Consider the following 14,025-nt stretch of genomic DNA (forward strand, 5'->3'; position numbering starts at 1 on the left):
GGGGGGGGGGGGGGCTCTTCAGTTCTCCGGGCCTCAGTTTCCCCCTCTGTGGAGCAGGGCTGGACTTCTAGAGTCCACACTGGATGGAGATCTCTTCGGCTCCCTCGCAGTCCAAGTCTGTTTCCCCCCAGGCCTCTGCGGTGAAGTCAACGTAGGTCACGTGAAGGAGGCCCAGCGGGAGGCAGAGGAGCCCTGGTCTATACAGGGCCTGAGCAAACCGGGGTAGAAGGGCGCAGACACCCCCCCCCGCCCCCGCCCCGGCCTCCTTCTGCAGCGGTCGCCAGGCCCTGAGCCGGTTGCCAGGGAGGCGCCGACCTCGAACGAGGCGGGGCGCTGGGGTCAGCGCCCCGAGAGAACTCCGGGGCGGACTGCAGGAGGTCACCGCCCGTCCCCACCCGGTTCCCACAGGGGCAAGCGCCAGCCCCGAGCCCGCGCCCGCTCCCGCGCCCGCGACGCATGCGCGCCCCGACCTCCGCCACCGCCGCTGGGGGCGGGGCAGGCGGAGCGTCTAGGCTGCTGCGTGGCCCACCGCCCGCGGGAGAGAAGCGCGCGTGCGCCTAATTAACACCGCTCAAGGACACCAGGGATTAGACTGGGCGGTGCGCGCCGACTGCGGAGTTGAAAGGGGCGGTGAGCTCATCCTGGAGTCTAGACTGCTGGAGCGGTGGTTCTGGGTGCTTGTTAAAATTCCAGATTCCTGGGCTTCCTCCCCAGCGGCCTGGATAAGACCCAGGAATGCATTCTTAAATCACCCCCAGATAGTTGTGTAAGTGGTCCTCATTGGCTGGGCGACCCTCTCGTCTCCATGAACGTGGGATTTGGAGCATAGACCTGGAGAAATGACTGGCCCACGACGGTCATACAGAATGAAGTGGCAGAGCCCGGTGTAGAACGCTGATGTGTAGACTTGAACTCAAGTGCTTTCCCACAGTGTTCCCTACTTCCCTTCCTGCCTCATTTTCAGGGCATGTTTGTTTAATCAGTACCAGGCGGACCGGGAGACAGTTCATTCCCATTGGTTGAGCTAACTGAAGAATGACAGGCCCTTTCTCAGAACACCAAAGAGCCCCATCGAAATCAAAGCTCTACTCCCCGCTCTGACCTTGGGCCAGTACTGACTCAGTCTGCGACTGTGTTGGCGCTGGGGCACTCTGGAGAGAGCTGAGCCCACCCAAGGGAACAATGGCCAGTCTAGATATATATGCTCCCTCCCCATATACACCCTTATCAGTATGTAATCGTGAAACTCTCTGCATCTGGCATCAGAGGCATAACCCAACAAGAATGTAATATGCTCCCGTGTCTACACGCATGTGTGTGGAGATTAGGGGGAGGGTCTGACCCATCCCTGTGTGCTGGATTCTGGCTCAAGTTTAGGCGTGTTCAGTAAGAGGCAGTGGCCCCCGTCCAGGACAGCTGGATCATATGTGCTGACAGCCACTTTCAATGGCCCTGGATGGGGAAATGGACACTCCCTTGCATACTCTCACGAGAAGCTGCTGGGGAAGCCTCAGGGAGAAGCAGAGCTAAGATCCCTGCACACGTTCATACACCCCTGTGAAGTCAACAAGTCGTCCCCCATCCCCCCACCACCACCCAGGTCAAAGCCTGGGAGACAAAGCTTGCCCCTGTAGAGGGGAGAGGGCTAGGGGCTACACAGGCCGGGGCCCTATTTGCTTTCGGACTCCCCCTCTCCTCTGGGGAGAGACAGCTAGCAAAGTAAAGCCACCAGGCTTCTGAGAGAGCAGGCAATTCTCCCAGTAATGGTCCTCAGGACCGTTCTGTGGCATGAGCTTGGGTATTCTCAAGGCTACTCGAACACTCGGTCCAGAAGTGTGTCGTCCTCCTCTGCTTCTCCCAGATCTCTGCCCCTCTTTATCTGTCCTGTCCCAGTCTCGCTGTCTCAAAACCTCAAGGCTGCAACTCTTTCCGAGAAAGCCAGGAACACAGCTGTGAGTCCCATTCCCTATGGGGGAGTTCCAGCTCTGCCTCCTGGCTCCAGATGTAAAGAAACAGCTGTGGGGGTGGCAAGATGCCCAGTTGGCAGCTAAGCAGAGCCTGGGAAGATGGAGAACAAAGCGGGGAGATACAGGCAAATGGCAGGGCTCTCATAATTCTAGAAACCCAGGGAAAACAGCATTTTGTCCCCTGGCACGGCAACTGGCTGGAGAGGCCTTGCCAAATCCCCCAGACGTGGCCCAAACCCTGCCCAACCCAATCCTGGCAGCCTGGGCCACTGGGTAGGACCTTCTGTAAACTCCATTTTATGATTCCCACTTAATCTGAGAAAGGAAACTTGGCTTCCTTTCTCTTACTCCACCCCTGTCCTCAAACGCACACCTCCCAGCATGAGGTTTTAGAAAGGAAAGGCTGGAGAGGGAAAGAGAGGGAGCGGGGAGAGGAGGAGACAGTTCTGCCACGCCCATCTGGCATCCTCCTGCCTCTCCCTACCTCTGGGAAGTGAACCAGGATGTAGAACGGCAGGCTGGGTGTCCAGCAGACAGCCTGCTCTGGGTGCCACCTGCTTGCCTGCTCCACCAGGGTGACGATGAATGACCTGGCAACAAGCACTGAACCTAGTAATTATTTCCTGAATGACCATGGCCTCCTCTGGGTCCCACTGGGTCCCACTGGGTCCCGGAGATGCTGCTGGTCTCTAACAAGCCCGTCTAGTGCTGGGAGAGGGGGTCCACTGCTGTGACCCACTTGTCCCCTCCACGTCCCCCCCAACCTGAAGGAGACAGGGTATCACAACTGCTCCCATTTTAGGAAAAATAGTTTAATGTTAGGTTTCAAACCTGTCTTCTAGATGAGGTCCCATTCTCCGTGGAACCCCCATCCCGGTGCTCTTCCCATGCCTGCTGGGAGGGAGCAGCTCTTCTCTGGAGGGCACCCACTGGCTCCAGACGCCCCTGCCCTCCTGGGAGGCCTGCTCTGGGTCTAGGCTGTAGTGGGCCCAGCACTTTTGTGTTTTTATCAAAAGTGGGCAGAACACTGTAATTTGCCCCCTTTTTCGATGCCATGGGACCAGCCCGTGGCACAGTCCTACCCTTTAATTAAATAGCCCATAAATAAGCTCCCGGCGCTGGTGGAGAGGGGGTGCCCCGGCACGGCCCCCGCGCCTCGGCCGGCCTCCCGCCACCCCGGGCCTTCACCCCGACCGGATCCGGCCGCCATGAGAGCAGCCAGGGGCACGGCCCCGTCTCAGGCCCGGCCAGTACTAGGACCCCTCTCCACACAGGGGAGGGGGAGTCCAAGCAGGTCACGCGGGCCCCGGGCACCCCCACAGCCACGGATGGGGTCGCTCAGGCAGCAGAGCGGGCAGACCGATGGGTACAGCTCCTGCCTCAGTCAGAAGAACGTGAGGTTCTTAACCGCTCCGATCTCCAGCATCCGCTTGATGGCCAGGGCCTCCTGGGAGACATTGTGGCCGGACCCCTGTGGAGAGAGCCAAGAAGCAAACTGAGGGACCTCCCCGGCCCAAGAAGGTCTCTCCGGTGCTCCCCACAGCCCCGCACTTCTGGGAGCTCCCTTCCCTGGGCTGGCTCCCAGAAGGAAGACAGGACCTGTGTGGCCAGATCCAGAGGGCTCAGGCCAGGAGTCCAGGGGTCTGCGTTCCAGTTCTGACACTCTGAGCGACCTCACCACGAGCCGCCTCTGGGCCCCCGGCGCCACTCTCACTCACCCAGTGTCCCCAGCTCCGCCCCAGCCACTTACCGCCATGGACTTGAGCGTGATCTGTTCATAGTAGTGGATGGTCTGCTTCCTGTTGTGGGCGTCTGGGTAGCCAAAGCCGGCGATATGCACCAGGTCACAGAGGTGGAGTGCCAGCGTGATGGCCAGCAGGCCTGTGGTGGGCTTCTGAGGGACAAGGGGTGGGCAAGGTATTAGAGGGAGCCCTGCTCCCGTCACCGCCTTCCAGGCCAGCCCCGTGCAACAGACTCCGTCTTTCCCGGACATGTTCTTCCCCCGTGCGGTCTACCCCGCAGTCACTGGCACATGCGGCTCCTGGGCACGGGCGTGGGGCCGGTGCAGTGGCACGAGAACCGAGTCTTTTACTTTAATTTCATACGTAATTAATTTAATAAACTTAAACTTAAATTTAAATAGCCTCAGGTAGCTGGGGGCTACCAGACTGGGTAGGATAGCCCAACACATCTCACCTTGAGGCATGAAGATGGCAATCAGGATGACGATAATGACAACGGTAATAATCATCATCACCTGTTACCTTTTGAGCACTGACCGTGTGCCAGACGCTACGTTAAGTATTTTACCCCGTATAATACGTGAGTGCATCCGGTCTTCACAAAAACACTTTGAGGTAGACACTCTCATGGGCCCCATTTTACAGATGGGGAAACTGAGGCTTACGACTCTTCACTCAAGGAGTGGAAAGGTTCGGCTCTCTGCCTTGGAAAACCTTACCTCTTTCAGAAAACCTGGGGGGCTCTCTCACTCACGGGCTTATGAGAGTGGGCTCTCCCCTTCCGTAAAATGGGAATAGCAATACTTTTCCCACCCCCCATATGGGCTGCTATGGGGGAAGGAGGAGACCTACTTTCTCCATCCCTAATTCATCCGAGGGGTTGGGCAACCTAATACTCTAACCTCACAAACCTGGCCTTCATCAGCTCCAACAACCTGCCAGCCTGACTGCTTTGGCTGCCCATTCCCTGGACCTTGTCAGCCCAGGTTTTTCCCGTGTCCCTTCTGAGCAATCCTGTCATTTCATCTGTCCCTTTCTGCCGGGGCCTTCTGTTTCCCTCCTGTTGCTTTGACCACCACGTTATCGTATCCAGTTCACACCTCTGCCGAACCACATTTCCATGGCCTACCAGCCAGCTCTGCCTGGTCACGGGCTCCTGAAACCTGCCAGACTCTCCTCTCCCCCTGTCTTTCCTGTATTCATTAAGCATGTTACCACCCAGCCAGCTGTCTAAGCTGGAAACCTAGAATTGTGATAAATCTCTCAACTTCACCTGTAAAATAAATGGTGTAGCAGGAGGTCCCTAAGCTCACCCCCAGTGACCCTTGAGTGCATGTGGAACCTACAAATCTGAGACATATTACATTATATTCTATTGCCCTATGGGTGCCATTGGCCATAAGAGAGAGATCATCCTGGTGGGCTCATTACCTGAGCTTTTGCATCTGGGTCTAGAGGTCAGCAATGGAGGAAGTCAGGGGTGGGAAGGGCTAGAAGGATTTATCATGTCATTGCTGGCTGGAAGGTGGAGAGGGTTATATCTTAAGGAACACACACAATCTCTAAGAGCTGAGGGTATCAAGGCTGAAAGCCAGCAAAGGAAATGGGACCTCAGTCCTGGAACCACAAGGGACTGAATCCCTCTGACAAGAAGGACCCTGGAAGCGTGTCCCCCCACCCCACTCTAGCCTCCAGATAAGAATTCAGCCATGCCCAGCTGGACTTCTGACCGCCAGAACTATGAGTCCATCAACAGGTGTTGCTTTAAGCCACTCAGCTGTGGTGATTTGTTAATCAGGCAGCAATGAGAAACTACTACATCAAGGGCATGGCCTCCTTTTCCCCTCCCACAGCCAGAAGCTGGGTTCTGGTCCTTCCCCCTCTGCTGCACACCCCATCGGGAACATAAAACTCCTCCTCACTGCTCCCCTCAACTTCACGTGCACTAGAACTCAGTGCTGGAGTTGCTGGTTGGTCTTGCCAAAGGAAATATCTTTTCCCAAAGTCTCTGCTAGATGGGCCCCATGACCCCTTAAAGGCCCAACTCCAAGACCACCTCCTCTGTGGCGGGCGAGGTGGTGGGCTCCCAGCCAGCCCCACGCAGAGGTCTGCCCCTCCTCCCAGCTCCTACAGCATCTGGAACAACTCTCTACGAGGCATTCTGCCACTCCGTGTTGCAACCTGTATGTTTACTCTGCTAGACTGAGTGTCCTCAGGGCAAGGTGCATGTCTTACTCCCCAAGCGTGCAAATGGGGGGCCTGGGACTGAATGGCCACAAAAGGAGGCATTCAACGTATGAAGCTGAATCAGAGGAGATATTCAGTGAAGAATAAAATTCTTGATGCACGATTTGGCAAATACAGTGAGCATCCACTGTGTACCAATCTCTGCCATAGGCGTTTTATATAATTATGTTTTTAAATCCTACAAGGGCCTTAAAAGGTCAGTACTAATACTATCCCCACCATACAGATAAGAAAAAGCACGGCTCCAAGTGGCCGGTCTGCCCGAGGCCACAGAGTAAGCAGGACAGCCGAGCTCCAGCTATGTTTACTAGTTACCTCTGACAACTATCCCCCACGGCCTCTCTGGGGGCTCAGAAGGCACGTGTGGACGTCCTTGGGAAGGTACGAGCTGGCGGCTAAAGCCCACCAGCTGAAACGAAAACCATAATTTGCAAAACTGTACCATGACCCCCAGCACGGACCTATCACGCCAAAGCAGGACCCACAAGACAAACTGAAGCTCGAGCACCTTTAGCTCATTCCGGCGAGGCCGTTCCAAGATAAGAGCACAGATAAAGTGACCTAACAGCAACTGCACGGACTCCAGTCATTCTCAAGTCAAGGCCACAGACTGTTCCAGCAACTCCTTACCTTATAAATCCCGACCAGCACCTGCCAAGGCCTCTAACTCCGGCCCCAAACCCTATAAAAACCCTCCCCTAACTTCCTGCTCGGCAGATGCCCCCACGGTTCTCCAAAGTCCACACTCTCCCTTCCGGCAGCCAAACACACCGGACTGAATACAGAGGTGTGGGCAGGAGGCTGTCCCAGGGGCTGTTCAAACGCAAACTGCTGTCTCGGTTGTTCCTTTCCCTTCTCCTGGGGTCCTCCAGGGCTTCCGAAGCCTCTAGAAATGGCCCACCCCGGCCCTCGGGCTTCCCGGCCGCCCGCGCCCCACCATCACCTGCACCTGCTTAATCTTGCGAGGCTGCTGCATTGGAAGGCTCAGCAGTTTGTCAGCTGCTATCTCCATGAAGAAAGGGTTGAGAATCCGAACCTGCCTGGGGTTGACGTCCCAGATGAGGGGAGGCTGCTTCCAGAAGCCCTTTCGCACCTGCGGGGCACAGGATTGGAAGGGAGAGATGAGGGTGTGCGAAGACCTGTTTCTCAAGTCCAGCCTGGTGGTCCTTGAGAGCCTGGTGGTCAGCAGATGGGGTCCACGTGATGGCAGAGCCCCCTCCCAAGAATGTGGGGTGAGAGGGGAGGGAGGTGGAGGCTAGGCCCGCACCCAAAAGGGGAAGGACGAACAGAGAGGAGTGGGGAGAGAGAGGTGGGAGGGCCCTGCTCGGGGGAGGGGGGGGCAGGGGACATGCTGTGTAGAGTATGGGGTCCAACTACTGCCCACTTCCAAGGATATTCAGACAGATAGAAGGGGCCTAAGTGTGGGGCTGTCTAAACACTTGGCAAAAATGCTACATGGGACCAGTCGGCATCTGACTGGATGAGAAAAAGACGGTGGACAACACCCAGAAGGACAGATCCCTTGTTCTAACCTACCCCCTGCCTGGAGATGTCTACTGACCAGCTCCTCTGCTCCCAGGTTTCTCACTGGCAAACACATATTCCAGCAGCTTCCCTGGCCCCAGCAGCCTCAAGCTTGGGGCGCCACCTGACTCCTGCAGGCTTCTCAGAAGTCCCACAGAACATGGAGTTCACGACTTCCCCTCACGGACTCTTTAGGACCACAGGACAGACATTGTGGAGCGTGAGGTCCTGAGACAGGCAGGGTCCCATCCCTGAGCCGTGACCCCTCGCCTCCCCGTGTCCCCGCTCACCCTCTTCTTATCACTCAGGATGGTCTCAATCCAGTGGAAGTCCATTGCCTTGAAAGCTACCAGGACGAGGAGTGTATCTGGGTTGTTCTCCACTTTGGGGTTGAAGTGGGCTGACTCGGGGTAGAAGAGACGCATGGTGGTCTTGGAGCCCACGTCGCCCTCGTAGCCAGCCACGGGTGCGTTGTTCAATCTGCAAGGCAGGGAGGAGGATGCCCGTCACCCAGAGCCCCACGGGCCCTCGACAGTCACTCACAAACAGAAGGGACGAGAGCCCGTCCTACAGACCTGATGACCACGTCGTACTTGTTGATGGCATCGCCCAGCGAGCTGTTGCGCAGCCGGTGCCCGTTCCCCACCACCACGCAGCGGCGACACTTGAGACTGCCGTGGGAAGAGGGTGCTCAGCCCCGGAGTGACCCCTGCTCCTGCTCCGCTTAACCCCTGCCCGGGGTCTGCCCGGGGCCCAGCTCGGGGGTCCTTCCCGGGCTGCCTCAGCCCCTGATCCCCACGGACCAGGCTTCTCCGGGGAGTCCCGCTTACGGTCCTGCTGACTCCACAGCCCTGGCCCTTAGCGGGAGAGGAGACTGAGCAGAGCGCAGAAGACGGAGGAGGAGAGGAGGGAGGGCTCCTGGTGCGGACTAATAAGAAGCCCCATTTCGAAGCCCCGTCGCCTGCTGCCCAGGCCTGCCTGTTGCCACGGCGATACGCTGCCTGCTACGGCACCCGGATGCCCGGGCTCAGTTGCCGTGGACACTGGCGTCCCTGCCTCCCCCGGAGACAGGCAGGCTGCGAAGAAGGGTCAAATTGGCCACGGGGGACCAGAGATAGGAAGGCTCGCTGGGAGGTGCTAGCCCATGACTGTCGCATGGGGGCAGGAAGGGGAGGGCACTCGGACTCAGGGCAGGGACTGTCTCCTTACCTCTGGATGCTCTCTGGAATGGAGTAGCTGGTGATGGCTAGAACCCGGAGGAGCAGGTCTTCTACAAAAAGACGTGGATTGGGAGGGGCTGATGGCAACAGCTAGCTTTCCAAAGGCTGCCAACTCTCCCTCTGCTGCCCCCTCCTCCCCTGACCTCCCCATCGGAGCCTGGCTCAGAACGTGGGCACTGGGACCATGGGCAGCAAATAACAAGAAGCAGTGTGGCCGAGGGGAGCCCGCCATCCCCATTTACCCGGCAGCTCTTACCACTCCCCTTGGTCCCGTAGGGCAGCTCATAGGCGGACGGTGTCTTGACCCAGAAATAATCCTTCAGCTGCAGGAAGATGGGCTGATCTCGGGAGTAGCTGCACAGAGGTGAGAGCAGGGCAGGGATGAGAAAGGGATTAATCTTGAAGAAGCCAGAATCAGGGTCAGGTCAGGCCCGTGACTAATAGTATATAATATAATATAATATAATATAATATAATATTGTATATAATTATTATATATTACATATTAATATAATATATATAACTATATATTTTAATAATATAATAATGTAATATATTATACAGAATATATTTACATATTTAAATATATATTAATATATTTATAAGATATAATAAAATAAATAATATATAAAATATAATATATAACTTTATATATAATAAATATATTGTTTATAATATATAAAATAATGAATTATAATATATACTATTTTGGGTCCCTGCAACCTCCAACTCAGTATATAAATTATATTTATATACTGTATAATATTGCATATAATAATATAGTTATTACACACACACACACACACACACACACACACACACGCATATGTTCAAGGGCCTCTCCTCACTCACAGGCTCCCCTAACCCACGTCCACTGACATGTTCCCCTCCATCTAAGCCCGCACTGAAGCCCCACCCCTGTGAAACTCTCCATCCACCCGCCCCATGCTCGGCCCGCAGGCCCTGCCCCACCACAGCCTCAAGTACTTACTTGCCAAACAGCTTAGAGGCCTTCCTCTCTGCCTCACCCTGGAAGCACGGCTCCTTCTTCTCTGGGATAGGAAAATAAAAACTAGAGACAGAAAAGGGGAGGAGGCAGGAGCTCCAGTCAGACCTCTCGGGCCCAGGGGCCAGCGTCCCAGGCAGCCTCAACCTTCTCCCGTGACACAGGTCCCAAGGTCCCAGAGAGTGATGTGCAGGGTAGAATCATCTCAAGCCAAGTTGGCTCTGAGACCAACTCATGGCAGAGCCTCCAGCTCTCCCTTCTCCGGAGCAACGTGGGTGAGGGGCCTGGGGATTCCTCACAGACCCTACCCCCCAAACCCACTACCTACGCTCCTGGAAGGATTTCATGCTAACAGCTGAAGGGAGGGGTCATACCCTGGCCCTCTGAACCCTCCTGGCCCCACTGGGTCTGCCGCCCCATGACACTCCATCCCTGAGCCCACTCCTGAGAACTGCTGGAAAGACATGGAAGCTGGCCTCACAGCTCAATGTACCTGTCTTCTCGGGAGATGGAATACCACACCGTGACGACCAGGACCAGAGCCAACATGGCCAGCAGCTTCCAGCCTGCGGGGCACATACACAGAGGAGCTAGAGGCAGGGACGGCGGGGAGAGCCCCAGTGCACCGACCCTGTTGTGGGCCCCTGCAGCCTCCAACTCAAGCAGACCCGGTCCCGGACCCTCGCCTGGCTGTAGTTTTCCAGCACCGGGCTTGGGCCTGGGTTTCTACTGTCCTTCAAGATGAAGAGAGGCCCCCCCCCCGCCGGCTATCTGCCTGTCCCTGTACAGCCCCCAGGGGGCCCCGATGCTGCTTCTGGGGGCCCATCCTTCAGGGAGGGGGAATCCTTGGACAACACTCACGGGACTTGCTTATCATGTTTCTCAGCGGGTAGCAGGGTTCCTGGGGAGAGCTGTCATCCCGGCTGCCTCGGGCCACCTAGGAGGTTAGGAGTCACTGGTATGTGGTCAGCTCTGCAAACGTCCTACCTAGATCCTGGAGCAGGACACACCCACAGCCCGCCTTCCCTTCTCCAGAAGCACAGAGCTGCTTCCGGGGTGGCCATCCAGACAGCGGACATCCTCGTCAGCCCTCAAAGGCGGCATCAGGGGTCCAGGTGGGGCCTGTGCTACAGGAAGGGAACCCGAGTCCCACTCCTCAAAGATGAGGTCCCACGCCAGACTGGACTACTCCAGCTTCCCTGGCGTGGTTTCTCTGTCCCCTTCCTCAGTATGACCTGGGAAGGGCCAGCTCCAGGAAGCAGACAGGAACCTCAACCCACTTTTTACATGGAAGTGAACCGTAGAATGCTGTGATTGGTACTGGAGGCAGCCTATGTTTACCTCTTCTCCACCATCCGAAGCAGTCCCTTAGTCCTGGCTACCACCCACCTCTCCATCCTCAGCCTCTCACTACTCCAGCCAAACGCATCCACTCAGGCCAGGCACGGGGGCGAGGGTGGGCGAGGGTCCTCCAGTTCTTCTAGACTCTGACTAAATGCAAACAGTGTCCAAGCCCTCATCCTCTCAGTGCTGGGGGAAAGCTCCGTGAAGGCAAGTGTTTGAATGGGAGTGCCGGGTGGGGGAGGGTCTGGTTGGTCAGAGGAAATGGGAGGCCCTTTGGGGTAAGGGCAAAGCTGGCATGGCAAGGACAGGGCTCTGGAACGGGGTCAGCTGCTATATGCACACAAACTCAGCCAGGGCCACACTGCAGAGTCACGGGGGAAGGAATTTAGGCAGCTTGCACAGCCACAACAAGAGACGTGGGATGCCAGGTACCATTTTTGTCATCCACACAGTGTTCCCCAGTCACCTGAATCAGAAGAATTACCCTGGGCCGCTTCCTGAAAACCCAGATTCCAGGGCTTTTCCCGGGGACTGCTAAATGAGACAGGGTGGGACCTGGGACAGGCATTTTCACAAGCAGCCCAGGTGAATCTTACGACCCACCTGGAAAGGGAGGGCAGCTCTAGTGTTTGTGCTCTCTCAGGGAGACCTGGAAAACCTCAAATGATTTCTTCAGGGCAGGAGACAGCACCAGGATGAGAGCTGGTTTTTGTTACAAACCATAAATCAATTATCCTGAACACTGTCCTATCACCGAGTCGATGTTCTGCCCCCAGGCTCCACTCTGAGTCCACAAACACCAAAGAATGAGAGTCTTGGCAAGGGGAGGGATGAGAGGTGGGGACCAGAGCCAGACATCCTCAGGACAGTCAGGAACACCCATCCCCAAACCCCAGTAGGAATAGAGGATGACCCTATCCAGTAAAGAAAGCTCTGGATTTGTAGTTAGAAGACAGCCAATGAAAGTGATGGTTCTAGTAACTTCCCTGATCACTCCTCTGAAAGTGGCATGCCTTCTTCCATACCTCCCTACAGCCACTGCCAATTCATTCCTTACCCCGGCACGGTCCAGACTTCTCCCAATCTATAATGAGCTTAGTTACTTGCTTGCTTTCTGAATGCCTTCCCCTCTGGAATATGAGCTCTGTGAGGGTAGCAATGAGGTCTGTCGTGTTCCCAGCACCCAGCACACTGCCCAGCACAGAGCCAGTGCTCAGCAAGTACTGAATGAATAGCACTTCGGGTTAACTTGGCAGTCACTTCTCCCTTTCGGACCCTCAGTTTCTTTGGTTGTAAAACTGGGAAGTTAGCCTACTAGATTCTTGCCGCTCAAAATATATTTATTGGATCAGCACCACGGGCATCACTAGGGACCTTATTAGAAATGCATAACCTCGGGGCGCCTGGGTGGCTCAGTCGGTTGAGCGTCAGACTCTTGATTCCTGCACAGGTCATGATCTCAGGGTCATGAGATCAAACCCCACGTCAGGCTCTGCACTCAGCGGGGAGTCTGCTTGGAGAATCTCTCCCTCTATCCTCCCCACCCCCTGCTCATGCTCTCTCTCTCTCTCAAATGGATAAATAAATCTGAAAGAAAGAAAAAAAGAAAGAAAGAAAGAAAGAAAGAAAGAAAGAAAGAAAGAAGAAAGAAAAAAAGAGAAAGAAAAAGAAAGAAATGCATGATCTCAGGCCCCTCCATACGGACAAAATCAGAACCTGATTTGAATAAGATCACCTGGGGAATCATCTGCACAGTAAGTCTGAGAAACACTGGTTCAGGTGGATGGTTTTTGACCTTGACTGAACAGGAAAATCGCCTGGGGTGCTAAAAATTTTTAAAAATAAGATATAATCACAAGCGTCCGGGTCCCACACCTGGGAATTCTGACTTGATGGGTCTGGCCCAGCACCGCATTTGCTCGAGCCCCTCGGGTGACCCTAACACCCCATCAGGATTAAGAACCACTGAGGCGGACAAGGAGAATGAGGATGAGGATGTCCGCACGACGGCCTAAGCAGGCTGCTCAAACCTCGGTGTGTGCCTTCTGACTCAGTGGGCGAGGCCGGATACGAATTCTACCCAACGCCCAGGTGGTGCCCCATCACCCGCTAGGAGCACGCCCTGTGCTGCCGAGCTCCCCACCAGCATCCGTCCAGCCCGGACATCTCCCGACTTTATGACCCACACCTGCCGCTCCCCTCCACTCTCTCTCAGTCTTCACGACCAGCTCCCTTTGTATCAGGAGGTCACAACACGGGTGACGCGACTGGCGCAAGGCCAGCACCTGAGGAGTTAAGAACTATACAGCTGCCTCGGTCCCATTCTCCAAGATTCTCATTTCATTGGTTCCAGGCAGGGTCCAGGCATTCGTAAGTGAAAAACAAAACAAAAACCAAAAACCCCCCACCTCCCTGACACGAAGCCAGGATGGCCAGCCCCACGCACAGCGAGCTCCACGGTCACTGAAGGACAGTGACTCCTGGGCGGAGGAGACCTCCGGCGGGCGCTGAGCACAGCTGACAGTCCAGATCCCGAGCAGAGCAACAAGACAGCTAGAGAAGCGCCGGAAAGCCTGCACGGGGAGGTCTGAGCCCAGATGGTGTGCGAGGCAGACTGACTTGGCTTCGAGCTTGCTCCGAGACCCCCGATCAGGGCTTTCATCAGCCCACTCCTCCCCTTGCTGGGCCAAGCCAAGACCAGAGCTCAGCAGCCGCGGACATTCCCGGAGCCCGAGCTTCTTGGGTGGCTGCTGCCTCCGGTCGACCCACAGCCTTCCCCCAGCCGCTGGCTGCCCCGCATTATTGACCGGGCCCCTGGGTATGAAAGGACACGGGGACAGTCCCAGGAGAGTACCTGGGGGGCAGAGCAGGACTGTGCTCCACTCACGTCGCGCACGTGGCAGCCTCTGCCTGCCACCAACAGCCAGGGAGACCTGCGCACAGAACACACCAAGCCAAGCTGACCCCGGGAGGGG

At 55.9% G+C, this 14,025-nt stretch overlaps 1 protein-coding gene across 5 annotated transcripts in view; it reads right to left on the reverse strand.

Moving 5' to 3' along the window:
• Positions 1 to 2,758: 2,758 nt before the first annotated feature.
• The window catches only part of ST3GAL4 (ST3 beta-galactoside alpha-2,3-sialyltransferase 4), a 30,545-nt gene continuing 19,278 nt past the window's right edge, over positions 2,759 to 14,025 (reverse strand). For 4 of the 5 annotated variants that reach the window (XM_040631045.1, XM_040631050.1, XM_040631046.1 and 1 more), the window contains 10 exons: positions 10,568 to 10,643; positions 10,200 to 10,272; positions 9,692 to 9,772; positions 8,957 to 9,054; positions 8,690 to 8,750; positions 8,056 to 8,151; positions 7,771 to 7,960; positions 6,900 to 7,049; positions 3,718 to 3,861; positions 2,759 to 3,438 (listed from right to left, as the gene is read on the reverse strand). In XM_040631045.1, coding sequence (XP_040486979.1) covers positions 3,352 to 3,438; positions 3,718 to 3,861; positions 6,900 to 7,049; positions 7,771 to 7,960; positions 8,056 to 8,151; positions 8,690 to 8,750; positions 8,957 to 9,054; positions 9,692 to 9,772; positions 10,200 to 10,272; positions 10,568 to 10,643 — 1,056 coding nt within the window. In that variant the 3' untranslated portion in view covers positions 2,759 to 3,351. The remainder of the gene's footprint in view (positions 3,439 to 3,717; positions 3,862 to 6,899; positions 7,050 to 7,770; positions 7,961 to 8,055; positions 8,152 to 8,689; positions 8,751 to 8,956; positions 9,055 to 9,691; positions 9,773 to 10,199; positions 10,273 to 10,567; positions 10,644 to 14,025) is intronic. The other variant, XM_040631047.1, reaches the window with a different exon arrangement.

The sequence above is a fragment of the Ursus maritimus genome, unplaced genomic scaffold (assembly GCF_017311325.1).
Source record: "Ursus maritimus isolate PB19 unplaced genomic scaffold, ASM1731132v1 scaffold_16, whole genome shotgun sequence".
NCBI classification, from domain to species: Eukaryota; Metazoa; Chordata; class Mammalia; order Carnivora; family Ursidae; genus Ursus; species Ursus maritimus.